This window comes from Colossoma macropomum, unplaced genomic scaffold (genome assembly GCF_904425465.1).
Source record: "Colossoma macropomum unplaced genomic scaffold, Colossoma_macropomum, whole genome shotgun sequence".
NCBI lineage: Eukaryota > Metazoa > Chordata > Actinopteri > Characiformes > Serrasalmidae > Colossoma > Colossoma macropomum.
The window spans coordinates 222,533-242,800 of NW_023496038.1; the positions used below are offsets into that span (position 1 = coordinate 222,533).

General features: G+C 42.5%; 1 protein-coding gene across 1 annotated transcript; it reads left to right on the forward strand.

The window, feature by feature from the left end:
* The first annotated feature begins 8,298 nt into the window (after positions 1-8,298).
* Positions 8,299-19,724, forward strand: asb18 (ankyrin repeat and SOCS box containing 18). Its single transcript, XM_036564724.1, has 5 exons — positions 8,299-8,616; positions 15,444-15,711; positions 17,368-17,878; positions 18,969-19,082; positions 19,294-19,724. The coding sequence occupies exons 1-5, from the start codon at positions 8,334-8,336 to the stop codon at positions 19,477-19,479; spliced, it is 1,362 nt and encodes a 453-aa protein (XP_036420617.1). The 5' UTR covers positions 8,299-8,333; the 3' UTR covers positions 19,480-19,724.
* The last annotated feature ends 544 nt before the right edge of the window (positions 19,725-20,268 follow it).

Genomic DNA, 20,268 nt, shown 5'->3' on the forward strand with positions numbered 1-20,268 from the left:
ACGCTGAGCTGCATGGAGAGCAGGAAAAACTGGAAAGTGAGAGAAAAAATCTAAACGTGACAAAGATTGTGTTGACTGTACTCCAGAAACGAAACAAACAGATCAGGACAGATCAGCTGAGACTGATTCCAGAATGTTCCAGGAGGGAGTGGGAATGACTGCTCCCTGCAGAGCTCCTGCCCAGCTGAGGAAACCTTGGTCTAATGTAGTTTATGAAAAGCTCAGAGAGAAAAATCCCAGCTGCACACTTTCATTTCACTATCAACATGTCAGGAATCCAAGCAGCAGAAAGAAAAGATGACCATATTTGAGAGTGAGCACAGGGAGCACTTGTTCCACTGGTAAAGCCACATTTTTAAAAAGAAGAGACCAGTTAAAGGTCAAAAGGTCACGATCCGAGTGTGACAAATAGGACAGTCAGACATCTCAGAGCAGAGAAGACATTCAGTTGTAACATCAGAGGGGAAAAACTGCAGAGATGATCGGTCAGTCGAGCTCTGAGTATCACAGACGACTGGCAGCTGCTGCTCCTCAGGGACTGACGGCCGGCAGCATCACCAGGAGTTTAACTGAGACTGTTCTTAAAGTCGCCTTCGCCATGACGTCATCATGGAGCTGGTTTTGTCTGTCGAGGAATGTGACGGTGGAAGTTACAGTTATGACCCAGTCTGGGTTTGGGCCGAAATAGTGAATGTTTGATAACCTTGTGTGTAACGGCAACAGCTTATGGTATGTGGGATGAGTGAAGGGGAACAAACGGAGAAGTGGAGAGAATAAGTGAAAAATATATTGTAAGGAAATTTGTACAAAGGCAAACAGCAGATTTGACTTCAGATGCCAAAAATAACAAACAACCCCCCCAAAACCAGCCCTATTTCACATCCTAACATAACCACAAAGAAAAGAAAACAAAAGACAGTCCGCTTACCTGAGACTCCCTAACTGACCACAAACAGACATACAAACCTTCACGCCCAGCTCAAACAGTGACCACCCTACAGCTGATGAGACTAAGTACAAAATACACAAAGGTGAACTTATGTCAAAAAATGAAAAAAAACAAAAAAACAATAATATAGATCTGAGGTTTTGTCCCAATAGCAATGATATGCAAGACAGCAAAGGCAAAAGCACAGGGTCAAACTGATCTCAGAGTCACAAACAAAAGTCAAAGCACAAAAACAGTAACCCTAACGATACAGCCAAAAGCACAGTGACCACGCTAATCAGCACAGACTGGCAGTTTACATCCCCGGGACGTGACGTGGAGCACACTAGCCAAGACACAGAGCACGAGACACTGGGCGCGAGGACCACAGAGTGAACTCTGAGCAGAGGAGCGAGATATGGAACAAACTAGAAATGGGGCTGCAGTGCCTGGAGAAGAGAGAGACTCACTGCATACATAGTGAAGCGTAACAATGTGCAGCACCTTCAGACTGACCCTTTGCTTTGCACATATACACTGAAACAGGACTTGGAATCCTTGTGCAGCATTTGCAGCAGAAAAAACAAGTGAATCTGTATGTTGGTGGAGTCAGAGCAGTGCTGTATTACAGAGATCCTCAACAATGAGCCTTCAGCTCCTCTGATGACATTCAGGTTTTCACAATTTCAGCTGAAGTTGTCAAAATACACCTTGATGAAGGTCAGTAAGATTGAAACAGACCGTAGCTGGGCATTAGTGCAGAGTTCTCTGTTAGCATTCAATAAGGAGGATGTAATAACATGTTTGGAGAGAGTTGTGGGAATCGAACAAGGAAAGAAACCCAGAAGATTAGACAAACTAAAAAAGCTTAGACAAACAGAACAATTTGCAGCCTTCTGTTTTGCAGTGTTGCAAAATTGTGTCCTCCTGGATGCAGCTGCCAGGATTTTTGGAAACGTGTTCAGTATTTGGGACCAAAATAGAAACCGAAAAGGTACAGCAGAGCATCCAGTTTCTCAGAGACCACATTGCTGAAGTCAGTGTTTCAGAGGCCAGTGAGGACTTTAGAGCTGCACTTCCTGAAGACGGAGATCATAAAGTAGCAACAAGTTCTGTGAGAAGATCCCAATAAATAGTAATTTATTCTCATGCATGCTGACCATTTCTTTACGGAGCATTTCATAGTTTACCCGCCTCTCTGTTTATGGGAGCTACTGTATGATTTACTGACACCATTTACCGAGTTTCTTAGTTAGTACCCAGTTTTATCAGTCGGCCTTCACCAGAGTTCGTTACAGTACAGCAGTTACTATGGCCAAAACACAGGAAACTGGGACTGACCCCCTTTTTATTTTATAGATCAAAACATTGAATATTTTAATGATACACTGACCACCAAACTGGAAATGTCCCCGGTTTCATTTCAGAAATCTGGGCACCTTCAGTAACATGACCCAGCTAAGTTAGCAATTGACTACATTTGCAGTCATTTGTAACAAACACAGGCTGATAAACCACAGGATTTTATTCAGTACAGCAAGTGAGCATTTTTAAAGTAGCTAATGTAAAATAGTGTTTTTGCCCTCACAGCCCAAAGAAGTTCAGCCTCAGCCCAGCAGCTGACCTGGAACACTGTTAGCTCAGCCACTGAGGGAGAGAGAGCAGCACCCCAAACAAAGACATGAAACAAGGTAGTTAATAGGTCACTTTCAGTGAACATGACCAGATATATTTAAATATATTTAAATAAAAGTTTTTCTCTTTTGAATTTCCCTCTAATTAGATTGATTATTTCAAACAAAGTTTAAGGGTGTAAGTCTAAACCACCGTTTATGTTGCACTACTGTGGCTCATTTTTACTTTTTTTGGGTGATGATGTCCTTCCAAAAAGTGTTTTCACACTGCAAATAAACCGAACCATATTCAAGACTGTCTCTTTTGGTCAGACATTTTGGTCCTTTGGTCCAGACCGTGCTCCAAGTCTCCGTTTACACCCTGTTACAGGACGGCAGGGAGGCGGACCCAAGTGCAGAGAGGAGAGAAAGGGTCTTAAATGAACTAATGAGGCCATGAATTAAGGAGTGTGAATGGAGCGATTCTGCATGTTGAGGTGGTACAGAGCCAGGCTCGACCCACCAATGTACTGATTAGTGGTCCGAAGAGTTACCGCTGCACCACCAGGAAGCACAGGCGAAAACACCTCAATGAATGGGAATGAAAAAATGGCGGGAAAGGGCAAATTTTCAAAGGGGACGCTGAAAGCAGCTCAAACAAAGGCTGAGATAAAAATGTGAAATAAAAGATAATCAGAAAACAAAAACACTTCCTCTGTGATTCTGAGAGGAAGGTCAGCTTTACGTTTCACCTGTTTGCTCTTAGTGGAGCCGTTTCTTATTTAAGCCTTCTTTTGGTTTTTAAGTAGTTTTGGGGCAGCTTATTCTTTTTTAGCCCACTTTTTCTTCTTTCTGTTGTTTTGGGTCAGTTGTTCTGTTCTTTTCGTTTCTTTTCTTTTCTTTTCTTCAACAACACTGAGTACCTTATTGTTCACCCCTCTACAAAGGGCTCCTGTTTGCCACAGCCTTTAGTAGAGGAGTCCACAGGTGTGCCAGGTTGGCCTTAATCAGCCCAAGGACTTCTGGGAATTGGAGTTCCCTGAACTGGTGGCGCCTTGCCGCCGTCGCCCTCTGATGGCAGCCGGTGACACAGGCTGGACCCTTACGCACCCACTAATTTGGTTTGGACCAAACTGAAAATCAGAAGCTCCGGGCCAAACAAGGCAGGTGTGAAAGCCGCTAAGGACATTTTCACACCTGTAAGTCCAAACCAGAGTCCATGTTTTTGTTGCACTGTATGATTGTATTGTGTACATTGTTACATTTGATCCAGTCAGTTTTGGTTCCTCGTTGCAGTTTATCGGGCGCACTAAAGAACTCTGCACGACACACCTGTGTCCTGTCGTCATCACCATGGGCTGCATCTCCCTGTACTGGTCACTGATTGGTTTGTGGAGGAGCGTCTAACTTCTCTCCGGGTTCTTTTTCTTCTTCTGTTGTTTCATATGAGACAATAGCCTTAGAGTCAATAGAGTCAACTTCCTGTAATCTGTCCGAAAGTTTGAATCACAAAAGTGTTTTCACACTGCGTGGTTCCCTGACCTGGTTCTGTTTGAGTAACTACAGCCAGACTGATGATTCAGGGCACAATTACTGTACTGTCAGCTGTTTAACCACATAAATAAACAAAGCATAATAAATACGTTATGTTTTTCATTTCCTTTATTTATATGGGAAGGGGTGGTGGTGGGGGCATGGCACCCCCCTGTGCCCTGAACCCAGAGTTTAGTGCGACACTCCTGCCTAAACCACCAGTGCTATTTTAAGCCACCTGATCATCTGACAGACTGGCTGCTCTATTATTAGCTGCAGTCCTGGATAATGACAACAAACTTCCAGTGTTAAAATAATCTTGGCGTTTTCTGCACTAACAAAACTTTGAGTGTGAAACTGGACGGTAAATAGCAGCTGTAAAATGTCAGGTTTAACTTTGGATTATCCTGTTGAGTCCGAATTTGTGCAGACGCTAAAAAGTGCACAGGATAAGGGCGACTTCAGGTGTGTAGAGAACATTCTCAAAGGCCTGAGCAGAGAGAACCCAGACGCCGTGATTGAACTGTCCAATGATGACTGGATGAAAGACCCCAGTGTTCAGCTTCCACCAGCTGTGCTGGTAGGTGAGTCCTAAACACCACTGACCAACACACTTAAAAATGATGGTTCTTCAAGGGTTCTTTAGTAAACAACAACAACATTTATTTGTATAGTGCTTTTTACAACTAGTGTTGTCTCAAAGCAGCTTTACAGAAAAGCAGTTAATGGAAAGGTTATCAAAAGAATAAAAGAAAATAAAAAGTCCATGTATAAGGAACTAAATCCAGGTCCAAGTCCCCCCATAAGCGAGCCAGAGGTGAGGAAAAACTCCCTAGGAGTAACAAGAAGAAACCTCGAGAAGAGCCTAGACTCAAGGGAGGAACCCATCCTCCTCTGGTCGACCCCGGATGAAAAGAGAATGACAGAGCTAATGAGATTTTATGATTTTATGACAAGATACAACAAAGAAGCTTAGAGCTCGAACATCTTTCAGAAATATTCTGATTAATGCAGGAGGAAGTAAAGTGAAGTCAGAACTGTCTCATAGGTTCTCTGTCAAAGAGAGAGATAGAGTTCATGATCAGTGCTAGACGCTGGTGGATCCACTGTGGTAATTCTAGTCATGGAGGCTGACAAAAGAAAATAGTTCTACATAGAACCATAAATACTCAAAGAACCCTTTGTATGATTAAATGGTTCTTTGCATGGTGAAATGGTTTTTCAGATTGATTGAGAATGTGCTGTAGATGGTTCATTCTAGCAAAAAGGGTTCTCCTATTGTAATAACCCCAACATTATAACAATAGAAGAACTCTTTTTGGTGCTGTATAGAACCCATTTCAAAAAAGTTCTGTATAGAACCATCTACAGCAAATTCTCTGCCTATCTGAAGAACCCATTCACAATGCAAAGAACCTTTTAATCATGCAAAGCCTTCTTTGTTCATGGTTCTATCTAGAACCATTTTTTTTTACTAAAGAACCCTAGAACCATCTTTTTAAGAGTGTATAGCACTTTACACTTGACTGTACACAACAAATGTAGTAATAAATTGGCAGACTTTAAACACTTCCATCCATAGTAAAGGAACAGATTATGTTCCTAATATAAAATAACAAAATTAAACCCAAAATGAAATTAGTAGAACAACTGAACTAAATTGTAACTCAGTAAAAGTAGATTCTTCATTATCATATACAGTCATGTGAGGAAGTAAAGGCACCCCATGAAAAGATTAGAACTTTTCAAAACATTTGGACATTCAGATACTCTGTCTTCATCTAAACAGTGTTGATGGGTAAAGGTGATATGATGTAACAGATGAAGTGATAATTTTCTTATGTGGAAAAAGAAACACATCCACACATATATCACTGCTTCAAATGTGTCGCCCGGTCAGATGCTGATGATTAGAACACGATTGGAGAATATCTTTGAGGAACCTTAGATTTTCTGGGCTGGTTTGGTCTTTGTTATTGGAGTGTGTGGTGGAATGATCATGCCAAGATCAAAAGAGCTCTTTGAAGCCTTCAGAAAGAAGACTGTACATGTCTGTGTGTCTGGGAAGGGTTTAAGAAGACTTCCAAAATATTAGTAATCTATCTTTACACTGCCGGGAAGATCATCTACACGAAGAGAAGATTTAAAACCACTGCCAACAGGTCCAGGCAAATTTAATGCAAGAGGAGAGCATAAGATGCTAAAAGAATCTATGAGAACCCCAAAACATCATCACAGGGTCTGCAGGTAACTCTTGCCACTGTTGATGTAGAAGTGCATCTGCTATTAGAATGAGACTGCACAAATTTGGGAGGAGCACCAGAAGGAAGCATTTGCTGCCTAAAAAGGACATCAGGGAAAGAGTAAAGTTTGCTGATAAATATTGAGGCAAGACCAGGACTTCTGGAACAACGTGCTCTGGACAGACGAGTCAAAGATAGAGTTGTTTGGATACTGTGCCAGAAGCCGTGTTTGGCAAAAAACAAAGACTGCACTTGATCAGAACTCATAACAACTGTAAAGCATGGTGGTGGCAGTGTTATGGTTTGTGGCTGCTTTGCTGGCCAACTTGCAATCATAGAATTCACTATGAATTCTCTTTCATAGCAGAGAGTGCTTGAGGAGATTGTGAGACCATCTGCCAAAATGTTGAAGCTGAAAAAGTTGGACCTTCTAACAGGATAATGATCCCAAACATACAAGTAAATCCACAAAAGAACATCTAATAGTAAGAAATGGAAGGTTATACAGTGGCCCACTCAAAGCCCAGACCTTAATCCCATTGGGCTGTACATGCAATGTGCTATTACATAACATTTATCTACTTATGATGTTTCACTAAAGATTAATTACTGATATGTTCACAAATGTCAACAAAAAGAAATATTTCATGGGGTATACTTACTTCCTCACGTGACTGTACATCAGTAAATGTAAAAGTATTATTGTTGTGAAATACTCAGGAAAGTACAAATCTATCAAATAGTACATGTAACTGAGTAAATGTAGTTACTACTCACCTCTGATCGACTCTTCTTCCTCTGATAAACACCAACACATCTCCTCTGATGAGGATCATAACAATTAAAGGAATTTCTAATAAATTACAATTCATATCAGAAAATCCAAAAACATTCGCATGGAAGTTGCTTATAAATCACATGAACAGACAAGAAAAATGCAACCAGTTCACATCCACCATTCAATCGATTAAGCAAAAACCTTTCACTTTTCACTGTATTTTAATGTCGGCCAGTCTAACAGCTGAGGGATCAAAGGTTAGCGTGTCACATCTCTGCCAGGATCACACTGCAGATTCCTGGGCAGCTGTTTGAAGGACAGTGGAGAGCCACTGTTATTTCATTGCCATTGTAACGAAACCTCATATCTCAGAAATGGAAATGTAATGAGATTTTGTTCATGTTGGACCATTTCTATTGGTCTGTGTGTCATGAAATGTTCACACAGTGAGAGCAGCTGGCCAGTTGGTTTTGATACTACACTGATATGTATTTTGACTGTAAAGCCAAATTGTGTTGATTTTGGCAGCTGATACTGCAGTAAATAAGACAAGAGGATGATGAGGCACATGTACACCATTTTAACTATGGACCTCTTACTATGGGCTGCTATGCAAGGCGTACATTTAACCTCAAAATAAGTTGAAAAATATTATTTCTAATAATATACAATTCATATCAGAAAATCCAAAAACATTTGCATGTAAGTTAAAACACATGAACAGACAATGAAAATGCAACCAGTTCACATCCACCATTCAATTAATTAAGCAAAAACCTTTAACTTTTCACTGTATTTTAATGCCGACCCGTCTAACAGCTGTGGGATGAAAGGTTAGTATGTCACATCTCTGCCAGGATCACAGTGCAGATTCCTGGGCAGCTGTTTGGCCAATCTGATTGGAGGACAATGGAAAGCCACTGGTATTTTTTCTCATGTCTGCTACTATTTCTAGATCAACGCACTGGTGATATCAGCACCAATGCACTCCACTTAGCCTCACATCTGACATGTTTACTATTCTGACCCTTTCATTTCGATTGTGTCTCATGTATCCAGCGCTGTGGGATAAACAATGATAAAGTCTGTGTCTGCCATTGGAATCGCATGACCCTCAACAATCACATGCCATCTGTACTAAAAATACAAGATGTAGGGCAGCAGTGGGAATATAAATAGTCGCAGAGCGGGCAGGTAAGAACCCAAACGGACCGTGAAAAGTGACCTCTTCAGCAGTGATGCTCTCGCAGGATGGAGAAGCGTACATTGCGAGTCGCGTACCTGCCTGTCCGTGCCTCGCTGACCGAAGGTGGCCTTCTTTAGAGAGTGACGAGGCTAGGAGCAAAAAATGCCGGCGAGGCTCCAAGCAGCCAGTGCTGGACTTCCCTTGTCCTCCTGTCCTGGTCGAGCTGCTGGCCCACCACTGGAGAGATCTGCAGGACGGGTTCTCAGACCCTGAGGAGCTCAATAAGATTCTAGTGTTCCAAAGTGACGAGCTGCGGTGGACTGCACAGAAGCGTGGTGAGTTTGAGGTTGAGCCAGGTGACCGAAAGGGACGTCGCACAGAGGTCTAATCTGGCCAGGGCACTGCAGCTCAATAAGACCTGAAAGAAAAGTTAGATACAGCTAAGTTAGATGTGAAGATGCACTGTAGTTGTGAGTTTGTAAGTATTTTAAAGGATTTAAAGGATTACTAAGTCACACACTGCAAAGTAATAACTCAGATTCTTCATTTTTGTTGACACCTTCTCTAATAAAATCACCAGTTTATGTAAACCATTAGCCAGAGTGGTCAAGAGCACAACCTCCAAATGATTTTTCATATCTGTATTGTTTGCAAACAATGGAATCAAACTCAAAAAATGTGGTAAAAAAGCTCCATCAACAAGAAGATCCATCTAAAAGGAGCACTCAACGTTAGTTGAAATGTCTTGGACAGAACTGGCCATGTTCTCACTGAGAGAGAGCTCCTTTCTCCAGTGGAGGATCCAGAAAGTTCTGTCAGGGGTGGAAAAGGGTTGGTAGGGAGTTTTTGCAGGGTGGCATGTTAATGTGGCACCCGGAGTATGTGTTGGGGGGGGTGGGGGGTGGTGCACAGGGACACCGGAGGGTGTTTAAAGTTGGGAGTGCTGAAATTTTAATCAGCATTTATGTAACATGGCTGATGATGTCATGCAAAATGATTCAATCTCATCAAACAGACTGTGTCATTCAGTGCTGTAATAAGGCAAGAGGCGACACTAGCTGCGTTCCAAAGTCCAGGCTGCAGCCAAGGTTCATTTCTCGGCCTCTACGTCACAGCAGACCGTTCCAAAGTGAAGGACCCTTCGTATACAGCCTCGAAATTTCACGCCACAATTGCAAGAGGCTTTCTGGTGACGTCATCATGCAGCCTTGTTAGCACTGCTCTATTGTGTGACCAGTAGGCTACTAAGGAGGAGACTTCATAGGACAGTCCTACTGAGGACCCGCACTACCTCAGCTGCAGCCTCTGCTTGGAGCGTAGCTACTATAAACACCTGACACATGAGACCACCGGCTCTCTCATTCTGGATTAACTTTATGCAAATGAACTGAGCGCCGACCAATCAGATGGCACGGTAGCCGAATGTGTCACACCCACAGTTACACATTGAGCACACTGAGCGCAAGACACAGCCGTCGATAAAACGTTTATATGACATTAGATTATTTTTTTAAGCTAAAAAAAAATACAAGGCTGCTCTGAGTGTCACAACTAGCCTATAACTCTGCATAGACTTTCTCTCAACCTGCATGTTTGAGCAACGCGCCCACAAAGCAGCTCACTGTAATGAAAATACAGCATTCTCTTAAACAGAGCAGCTACAGATTTTTACAATATAAACAAACTCTGCTCTAAACAGGCACACATGGGTCTCTACTGCGCTCACATCATCATACAGTTCAGAATGTTTTATTGTTATTATTATCTTTAACAGTTACAATCCTGAAATCAGGGGGGCGCTACAGCCCCCTCTTCCCGTGTGCTTGGGGGTTTATTTATCATTTGTGTTTATGCCTGCAGCTGCATGCCTAAGATTATTGGACCTCTCCAACCGTTCTTAAGAAGAAATTCCTTCTTAACCCCACTTACGCAGTTTTGACGAAGACTTTGACTCACCAATGTTCTCTTATTTGGATTTGTTCTTAGGTAAGAACAGAATCTACACACACTAAAGAACACAAAGGAGAGAACAGTTCTGCACTTTAAGAACACAACATGAATCTGACGGAGACTTTTTCTTAGGATCTTTCTCAAAAACACTTGCTTAGGAAGATACTGGAGAGTGAGGACATTTTCATTTGCATCTTCAGTTTTATGTTTAGATCTATTTAGTACAGATTTATGAACAAACATTTACTGCACTGAATTCTTCACTCCTGTTCCACAGTATGTCGACTGTAATGAGGCACCAGAATAGAATTAAACTGCACTTTTTCTAGTCATGACTTCAGCTGAACAGCTGCAGTGACACCCTGAACGCTGACTGATGACTGAATGCAGCTCTAACACAGTTCTCACAATTCATTTAGTGCACAGTGCTATTCATAAGATCCCTACACTGAGTTTAGGGAGTATCTCGGCGTGGTTCCACATCAACAGTGCAGCTCGCTGATGCTGAGAGAGGGCCAGGATATCGACAGCCAGGTTTTTTTAATTAACCGGTAAAGTGCGCAGTAGCTACTTTTTTAATTACTATGAGGATTTACATCAACAAAACATGCAGTGATTCAGGAATGTTGACAAGAAATGGACAAAAAAAAGTGTATCAAGAAGCAGAAGAAGAAGAAGATATGGATAACAGTAGTGTTGCGCACTGCTTTGCGATGGGCAATCACTAAAAAAAGAAGAAAAACACTATTTGTAACAGAAAATTAAGAACCGTTCTAAAGGTCCCCTGTCTGTTTCTTTACTCCTCATCAACCATCTCCTCTCTAACGCCCTGCTAGCACAGAAACAGTCCATCCATAGTTTTAGATCTTTTAAAGCTAAACAGTAACGCTTTAAAGTTGGTGCTGCAGCTGCTTTCAGTGGAACAGTTTTCATTTTCACCCTCGCTACATGGACTTCAGTGTAAACCTGAGCTATTCTTAGGTTTAGATGTGTGTAGTAAAACTTTGGGCTGTAGATATTTAAGGGTTTTAACTCCCTGAAAAATTAGGAAACATCTGAGATTTAAAGCCTATTTTACAGGAGGTCCTGTTCAAAACAGGCAGCAACATATAACAAACTGTCCCCACTGAAGAAGTCACACATTACAGACATAAAACAGAGACTTCAATAACCAACAACCCCCAATAAATCAGTTAAAAATAACAAAAAGAACAAAAAATATAATAAAAAAATAGATCTTTAAAATGAACAGCAGTCACCACACTTCAGAAGAGGCAATGCATAAAAACAGAAACAGTCAGTGAGAACAAAAAAACACCTGAAGACTTATTTTCATTGTGGTCTCTGATCTAAACAAATCTAACAGTAGGCATCAGGTGTAACACAGCAAACACAGCACTATAATACAAAATCACTCTCCATAATCAATACAGTCATTTAAAATTAACCATGAAAGTGCTCGATATCCTTAAACATTTAAAACTTTAAATACAGATTTTCTTCTTTTCTTTATTTATTTATTTCCTAATAACCTTGCAGTTTTTTGCGTTTCATTGTTTTAAAAAAGAGTTTGGACCGCAGTTCTAAAAAGACGTTCGATCAAAACATTTTTTCGAGATTCTGATGTCGACAGAGAGTCTGCCCGTGTAGCACTGACACCATCCAGGGGCTCCACTTGTGGTGTGAAGCTTATCTACTCTGAGGACACACTGGAACAGGCTGGTATTTCATGTTTACACTGTACATTCCTCCAGCCGGCTTTCAGGGACGGTGAAATAAAGCTCCTTAAAATAGGTTTAGAGGATTCGCTGCCTACGTTTTACAGCTAAAGCCTTCAGCTGAGTCTCAGTCAGTGGGGCTGACGTGCTGGTCTGTTTGAAGCAGGGATCTGCAGTAATGCCCGACACAGAGGGCCGCGGGAGGACTGTGGCAGTCAGAGCCGTACAGCATGCATGACACACTTTCTCAGACAGCAAGCATCCTGGCAACACTGCAGCTGATTCCAATCACTCAGAGTCCCTCTGGCTTTTTAACAAAACCCTGGCCTCTTTTCCACCGTCGAGCCGAATGGTTCCCAGAGCCGCACTGTGCTGTTCCTCGCCGGTTTGGACTACCGGCAAATCAGAACCAGGAAATACTGAAGAAAACTACACATGCAAGTGGCTAATTGTTAACAGGCTAACAGCTACGCTCACACCACCCACCACAAAACACGTTTGATCCCGTCTGTCACTCCAACTCCAAACACTCGGCTGCTCTCAGATTCTTTATCCTCTAAACAGGTGGGATTTGAGCATCTGTTACTGAAACACCTGTAGCTAACTGCATTAGCATTAGCGTCCCCCAGCAGGGTTCAGCTGAAAGCACCGCAGAACAATTCTGTTTACTATATTTCTGTCACTTCAACACCAGACATTCGAGTTTCTGCTCTCAGAGTCTTTATCCTCTAAACGGGTGTTTTTAAGCATCAGTTAGCTGAAACCGAGTCCGTACTGCAGTGGGACACCGTACACTTGTGTTAGCTTAGCCTAGCAGGCTACAGCTTAAAGCACTACAGAACAGGCTTTTTATCACTCCAACACCGACCAGGCGACTTTTCTCTCGCTGAAATGTGTTAATATCATCTGTACTTGTGACAGCAGCGCAGCTAGTCTAATCGAACCTGTACTGTTTGAATCTCTTTAGCTAAGCTAGCTAGGAGAGAGAAGCTCGGTAAGCTTTAGCGTCTAACACCAGCCGCTCGACTTTATTTGAGTCATTGTCAACTAAATTTGCATCTGTAAAGCTTTTGTTAGTCAGAATCGAACCTGTTCTGTGGTGAGCAGAGCTGTTGTCATGTGAGCTAAGCTAACACTTACCAGCTACACTCTCCTGCTTGTCAGCGCTGTTTACTATTTAGAAATTGGTGTTGGATTGATTGATTGGCTTTGATGTTTATTGAACGGTGGTTTGAAAATTTTGCACTGCTTTCATTTATTTGCCACATTGTGAGTGAATTGAACTGATTTGACTGTTTTCAAGTTTGATGCTGTGGCACAATATCAACATAAACATAGAACCAATCAGGGAATTGCTATGACATTACGTCATCCCAGAAAACGGTTCTGTGGCCTCAAGTACGGTTAGTTAACCGTGCTGAAAAAAACACACTGAGCCCGGTTCTGGAGCTCTCTGTGTCAAACTGTATCCGTGTGGAAAAGCCACTGTAATGGTTATTCTTCACGCTCAGAGCCGTTTGGCCCTGCAGTGGAAAAGAAGACACTGTTTCTGAACACTCTAAACTTTATAGGAGAAAATACTCACATTAAGCCTTAAAATCCCACATGCTAAGGATTATTGTTCAGCAACTACATGGACTACAATGCAAACTGGCTGTTCTTAAGCATAGAATTGTGATGAAAATGTGAACACAAATAGTAAAATGCACTTTCATACATTAAAATGCAGCTAAAGACTTTAGAAAGAGAAATTAGAAAAGAACAAGCATATAAAAACAACAGAAAATAAAAATAATAAGACTGAACCAGAAAAGAAACGATAATGTAATTAAAATTAAATAATAGTAATAATAATAATGAAAATGTAACGATGATATAATGTTTTTATTCTAACGCGAAAATGAAAGGTAATAAATTTTCGCAGCTCAAAAGGGTTTAAAGTGTCTCATACATCAGCTGCTAAATATGGATCCAGTAAAGCTTTGAGCAACTGAAGGATAACAATGCACTGCTATTAATAGAAGAACAAAAGTGCTTTGAGCTGGAGGAAAATATGACCAGGCCTATAAAAGCCGAAGTCTCTGAAAACATTGGGCATTTGGAGGAGATGCTGAGGACGCTGCGGTTCGAAAGCCTCTGCTCCACCGTGCAGCTGGATGGGTGGCGGGCCTTACTGGAGGAGAACAGCCGTCAGCCGGGGCAGAGAGACGAGGGGAAGGCCGATATTCGCTCCCTGAGGCTCTACAGGGCCGTGATTACGGGAGATGCCAAGGGGCTTCGCACCCTCCTCAAAAGGAACTACATAGACCTTGATGTGTTTTACAATGTGAACCGTGAGGAGCTGCAGTGGCAGGCGAACACCGCGACCACGTTCGGACCCTCGGGTAAACCGCTCTCCAGTAGAGTAACAGTTTCTATAACTATCTTACATATAACTGCACTGCTGTCGTCTCTGGTTTACTACATACTTAAAATTATGGTTCTTCAAGGGTTCTTAAGTAAAGAAAACGGTTCTATATAATAAGCTGCTTGGGAGATGTATGGATGGGTGGATAGCACCAAAAGGGGTTCTTCTATTGTGACAACATCAAGGTTGGAATAACAGCAGAACCCTTTTTGGTGCTATGTAGAACCCTTTTCAAAAAGGTTCTACATAAAACCATCTACAGCACAATCTCCATCAATCTGAAGAACCATTTCATCATGCAAAGAACCCTTTAATCATGCAAAGGGTTCTTTTAGTGTTCATTGATCTATATAGAAACATTTTCTTTACCAAAGAACCCTTGAAGAACCATCTTTTTAAGAGTGTCCAGTTCAGACCAGGTGGCTCCCACATGCATCTTTTATACTTTTGATTTTCACTGGACGGTCGTGTGATTTCCTACAGTTTCTTTGGGATGTTTTGTTGAAATGAGACAGAATCTTAAGTTCTAAGCTTTTCCTGAAGTTCCCGTTATAAACCCATTCTGAGGTTCCCTGATAAAAACATGGACAAATGCTATATTATGATTATGTTGCTACATGTTGACATTGCCCTGCATTATTTTGACCAAAATGATTCACAGTTATTGGACTATGTGAACGTCTTGATTCATACCAACACTGTGATTGATCACAACACACAATAAAACACTGAGTGACTGGTCAGAGGCTCATTTGCATATTGCAGATTTTGGTGATATCAGTATTGCAAAGGCCCATATGACATTAACAATTAGCAACGATACACTGTGCAGCCTGCATGGCACCTAATTATGAGAAGTCTTGAATCTGTGAGCTGCGAAGAGCCATTTTATTAGATTACTCTGAAAACAGGCTGATATAAAGCCTTGACCCCTCAACCTTTCGGACTTATTACATACTGAGGCTCATTATTCAGTAACTACAGGGCTTCAAAGCAAAATAATAAAGCTATTCTTAGGTTATAGAAGTGTATGATGGTTTGTTAAGGGGATAATTAGATCTCACTGCTCAATCCTGTTCTGTTGCAGGACTTTGGTCGCTGGAATATAAGCGGGAGCTGACAAGCCCGCTCTGCATAGCTGCGGCTCAAGGCTTTAACGAGTGTCTGCAGTACCTGCTCGAGCACGGAGCTCATCCCAATCTCAGCGCAGGAGGGAAGGCAGCCCTGCATGAAGCCTGTGCAAACAGCAATACTGAGTGTGCAGAGCTTCTCTTAGAGCACGGAGCCAACCCGGACCAGCTGACGGAGGACGGGCTGACACCACTGCATCTGTGCAGGACACCCCAGTCGCTGCGGTACCACTTCGTTTATTTCCCCTGTTTCAGACGCTCTGAAGTCGTTAACCTGTTTCTAGGATGGTTTAATAAAGGTGGACGTTCATGTTCACAACACTCTGATCTCACAGGTTCTCAGCTCAGTTAGTCTGAGGCAGGTTTCATATTTAGGCTGCTAGTTTATTAGACACAGCTGCCCTTTCACCTTTTATCAGGTACATCTACAGCCATATGCAAAAGTTTGGGCACCCCTGTTCAAATCATGTTCTGTAGATTTTTTAAGTGTAAGTACACGTTCTAAACAGCACGGCCGTCACTAGGCCGGTTCTAGATGGGCTTTAGACCCCCAAATGTTATTTAGCACCCCCTTCCCAAATAAATCCTTCTCACCCATTCTTCATTACTCAACTGTGCCATCGCACCTCCATATTCAACATGTACTGTGATAGCAGGGCGTGATCTGAGGGAGGCGCTGCTGCTCTGATGCAGCCCTGCGTCTGCTGTGCTAACACAGGTTTACTAACATAAAGTGAAAAGTGGAACCACCAGCTCGATCAATCATTTCAGACCTTGTAAGCTGAAAGCCAATCATATCAAATGAATCATACTCTACTATACTGTACACCTACATCTACATCTCGAGTGAACTTAGACTGTAAACCATCTATTGCCGCACAGTTTATCCCCCCAAAGCAACATCAGACAATGTCGTGAGTTCTTGAGATTTGGTATGAAGATGGTTTTGTACCAGTAACTTTTGTTATTATAAGTGTTTCACAAATATGTCGTTATAATCATCATAGCTTTAACGTAGAATCCAGCTGTAACCAGCTTACAGTCAGGGCCAGTTAGCTGGTCAGTTGGTTAGTTTCAAAACAGTGTTACTAATCCTCCCACAGTGAACACTGAGACTGAGTGTCTGATCCACTCGCACCAGCGCAAAACACACTAACACACCACCACCACTGTAGAGCTGAGAATGACCCACCACCCAAAGCAGGAGAACTTTCAATATTATCGTTCTAAAAAAACACTGATTTGGAGCATCATCTCACTGATATGAAGATCCAGTGCCTTAAAGGGAAACTCCACCAATGTAATCAGAGCGGTTCAGAACGGTTCAGAGCGGTTCAGAGTGGTTTGGTGTGAAACGCTCTGTTCTAGATAAACTTACCGAGTTAGAACTGTTCACAGTGGTGGTGATAGGAACCAGACGTCCACCTCTAAAAGCTCCCTCACTGAAAGTTCCTACATGAAATGGTTATGAATTCACTGCCTGATGACTGAGACACTGTTTTATGATAGTTTAGAGAACTTAAACTCCATTCATGGTGGAGGGATACATGCAGGGCGCTGTGAGGCAAAATAGTCCCCAAAGAAAACTTATTATTTCAGATTTTCCACTATTTTCCATCATCAACATTCCATATAAACTCAGAAGACTCGTGTAGGTTCACTGGTGGTTCTGGATAGTAAATAAAATGTCTATATTTGTGTTGTAGTCATGGCGACCCCTGATTCCTATCACCACCACTGTAAAGACATCTGTCTAAGTTTCTCTAGAACAGAGCTTTTCACATTAAACCACTATCGATGTGTTTACATCACAATTTAGAAAAATCAATAAGTGTTCCCTATTAAGATTTTCTCACAGGTGACAGTCTCTGTTCTACACAGCTGTGCTAAGGCCCTGGTGCGTCACGGTGCCAAGGTAGACCTTCCCAGTGAGGAGGAGGAGGAGACTCCACTACACGTGGCAGGGAAGCACGGCCTGCCGCATCACGCTCAGCTCTACCTGCGATACGGCGCACGCATCGACCACGTCAGCTGCTCAGGGGAGACGCCGCTGGGGGTGGCATGCAGGGAAGCCCAGGAGAAGATGAGTGAAGGTCAGGAGGGACACCTTCAGCTTTGCCGTCTCCTTTTGGCTTATGGAGCTAACGTTAACCTCGCCGACAAGGAGCGGCGCACTCCTCTGCACAAAGCTGCCCGCAACGTCCAGATCAGCCTGGTGAAGCTTCTCCTGGATCATGGGGCGGATATCAACTCCATCGACTACAACGGCTGTTCACCACTGTCCAGTGTACTGCAGAGCTCGGTAGTCCGTCAGGAGTGGCAGCCGCACGTCGTTGTTCAGACGCTGTTAAACCATGGATCCATTCAGATTTGGCCACAGGCACTGCTTAAGGTGGGGAACTTCAAAATGAGACATTCTGGACATTTTGTACTTGTTTATTTAATTCATACTTTTTCTGTAATTCTTAAATATAAAGTATTGTATTGTGTCATTAAGAATGCCGCATCTCCACGTTGGTAGGTGAGCTGTAACTCTGTGCTCTGGAAACTAATAAAAGTGGCTCCAAAACTGCCAAAGCTGTTCAATAATAAACTCAATAAACTACACAGATATAAAGATGAAGCTTCTTATTCACCAGATTCTCATCTGAATTTTCTGTTTCATTCCACCATGACTTAGTAAGGTATGGGAACAAGATAATTAAGTCGTGAACAAGATCCTAACGTGTGGACACGAGTCAGTAAGACATGGGAATGAGATGATTAAGCCTTGACCACAGCTTAATAAGGCATGATCTCATTCCCACACATTAATAAGTTGTGGCCACGACTTAATTATCTCATTCCCACACCTTACTAACTTGTGGCCTCGCATTAGGATCTCGTTTCTGCATGTTATACTTTTAATACGCGTCAATATTTTAATTTATACGGGATGTCACCAGCAGGCCTCTGTAGTTTTCCATCGTTACAGCTGAGTTTTCATAATTCAGCACTTAATCTACACAGAAAATACTGAACGCCGGCCGCAGACGAGGATCAGAGGAACCTTCTCTCCAGGTTAGAGTTAATTAGCTGCTCTACTCTAACTTTCAGTTGTTTTAGCTCACTTTTTACTGCAGTGAGTCACTTTGAGATGAGCTGAAGTTCCAGTGAACGTCGGCAGATACAGCAGCACCTCTGAATCCATTTAGATCTTAACGTGTGCCTGGTGGAAATGTGTGAAATCTCAGGCGTGGCTGTTACTGTTTGGAGCTCTGAGGAAACACAGCACAACGTCCTAAAGCTGGACTGAGCCGTTTGACCAGAAACAAAATGACCTGCTAACAGAATCGGGCAGAAGTGAGAATGTGGGAAGGGTCCACTGTCTGTTTCACTTTCAGATGAAATGTTTAATACCTGATGAAACGCCCTCAATAACCCTGACCACACTGACTCTGCTGAACTGTGTTTCGCTCTTTGTTTTATTCCCGTCTGTTCAGGTATTGACAGCCTGTGCAGAGGCACCGAAGACTGTGGAGATCCTGTTTAACTCCTACACCCTCATTCCTGTCACATCCAAGTGGGTTGAAGCCATACCTGAGGACACGTTCAAGGCAGGTGTCTGTCTTACAGTGGTTACAGATTCCATGCAGTCTGGCATCACAGCCAGTTTATCATGTAATTGGTTAGCTGTCCAAAATAACTTACTGAAAATGCTTTTTATGTTTGTTTTAAATTATTGTACCTTCAGTATCAGTGCAGAACGACAACGCATAATATAATAGAAATCATAGCTAATTAAAACACTGCTGTGTGTCTCTCCAGCTTCACAGACCGTTTTATGAGTCTCTCTTTGCGCTGGAGTACAGGCCGCGCTGTTTACAGCACCTCTGCAGAGCTGCACTGAGAAAACACTTCGGGAAGCTCTGTCACTCACTCGTCCCCCGGCTGCCCGTCCCCAAGACCCTGCAGGACTATCTGCTCCTGGAACCTGAGGGCTGCATCAACTAGAACAGCGGAGCTCAGCGCTGGGTTCAGAGGGCAGATAAACAAATAAAACTGACACTGTAATCATAATATACTACACTATAATAACCCTGCTGGAGCCATTAAGTGTTTCTGTTGGTTCCTAATGGTTTTGTAATGTGTTTTGGCTTTTTTAATAGGTTGATTTCACAGTGTAAAGGATCTTATTGGTTTAAAGAGTAACTCCACCCCACTATTTTCAGCTGACTCCACCCCTGGCTCAGCTTTGAAAAATGCTCAAAAATGGGAGGGGCACGCTGGGAGGGGCCCTGCAGTGATGTACAGGTTTGGAGGTGGGGCTGTGAGGGAAACTGGGCGGCTGGGCTGCTGTGTTTTTAGAGCTAGCGTACGTTAGCGACCAGAAGATATGGAGAGACAGAATCAAATGGCACTTTTGAAACTGAGAGGTTTTATGAAGCTGAAGTTTTTTCTCCACTACCCTCTCCATCTTCGACGAGGAAGTTTCTGATCAGGCAGTGCGTCTCGAGCCTGAACAGTATGAGCTGCTGACTCAAACCCCCGAAGAGTTAACGTAGTGTCAGAAAATGATTAGCAGTGAGCGGCAGAGGCGCCGAACGGTAGAACATTCCCTAAAACCGCGACAGCCAGCCTCTAATGATCTGTTCAGCAGGTCTGTATTCAATATGACCCGAGTCCTGATTTCTTAGATGCCCTGAATTCTGAATGAATACAGTGGATTTATTTGAACTCTGTCTACGTTTCATTCAGTTTAACATCAAGCTATGAAAAACTCTGTTTGGGCTCTGTACGAAT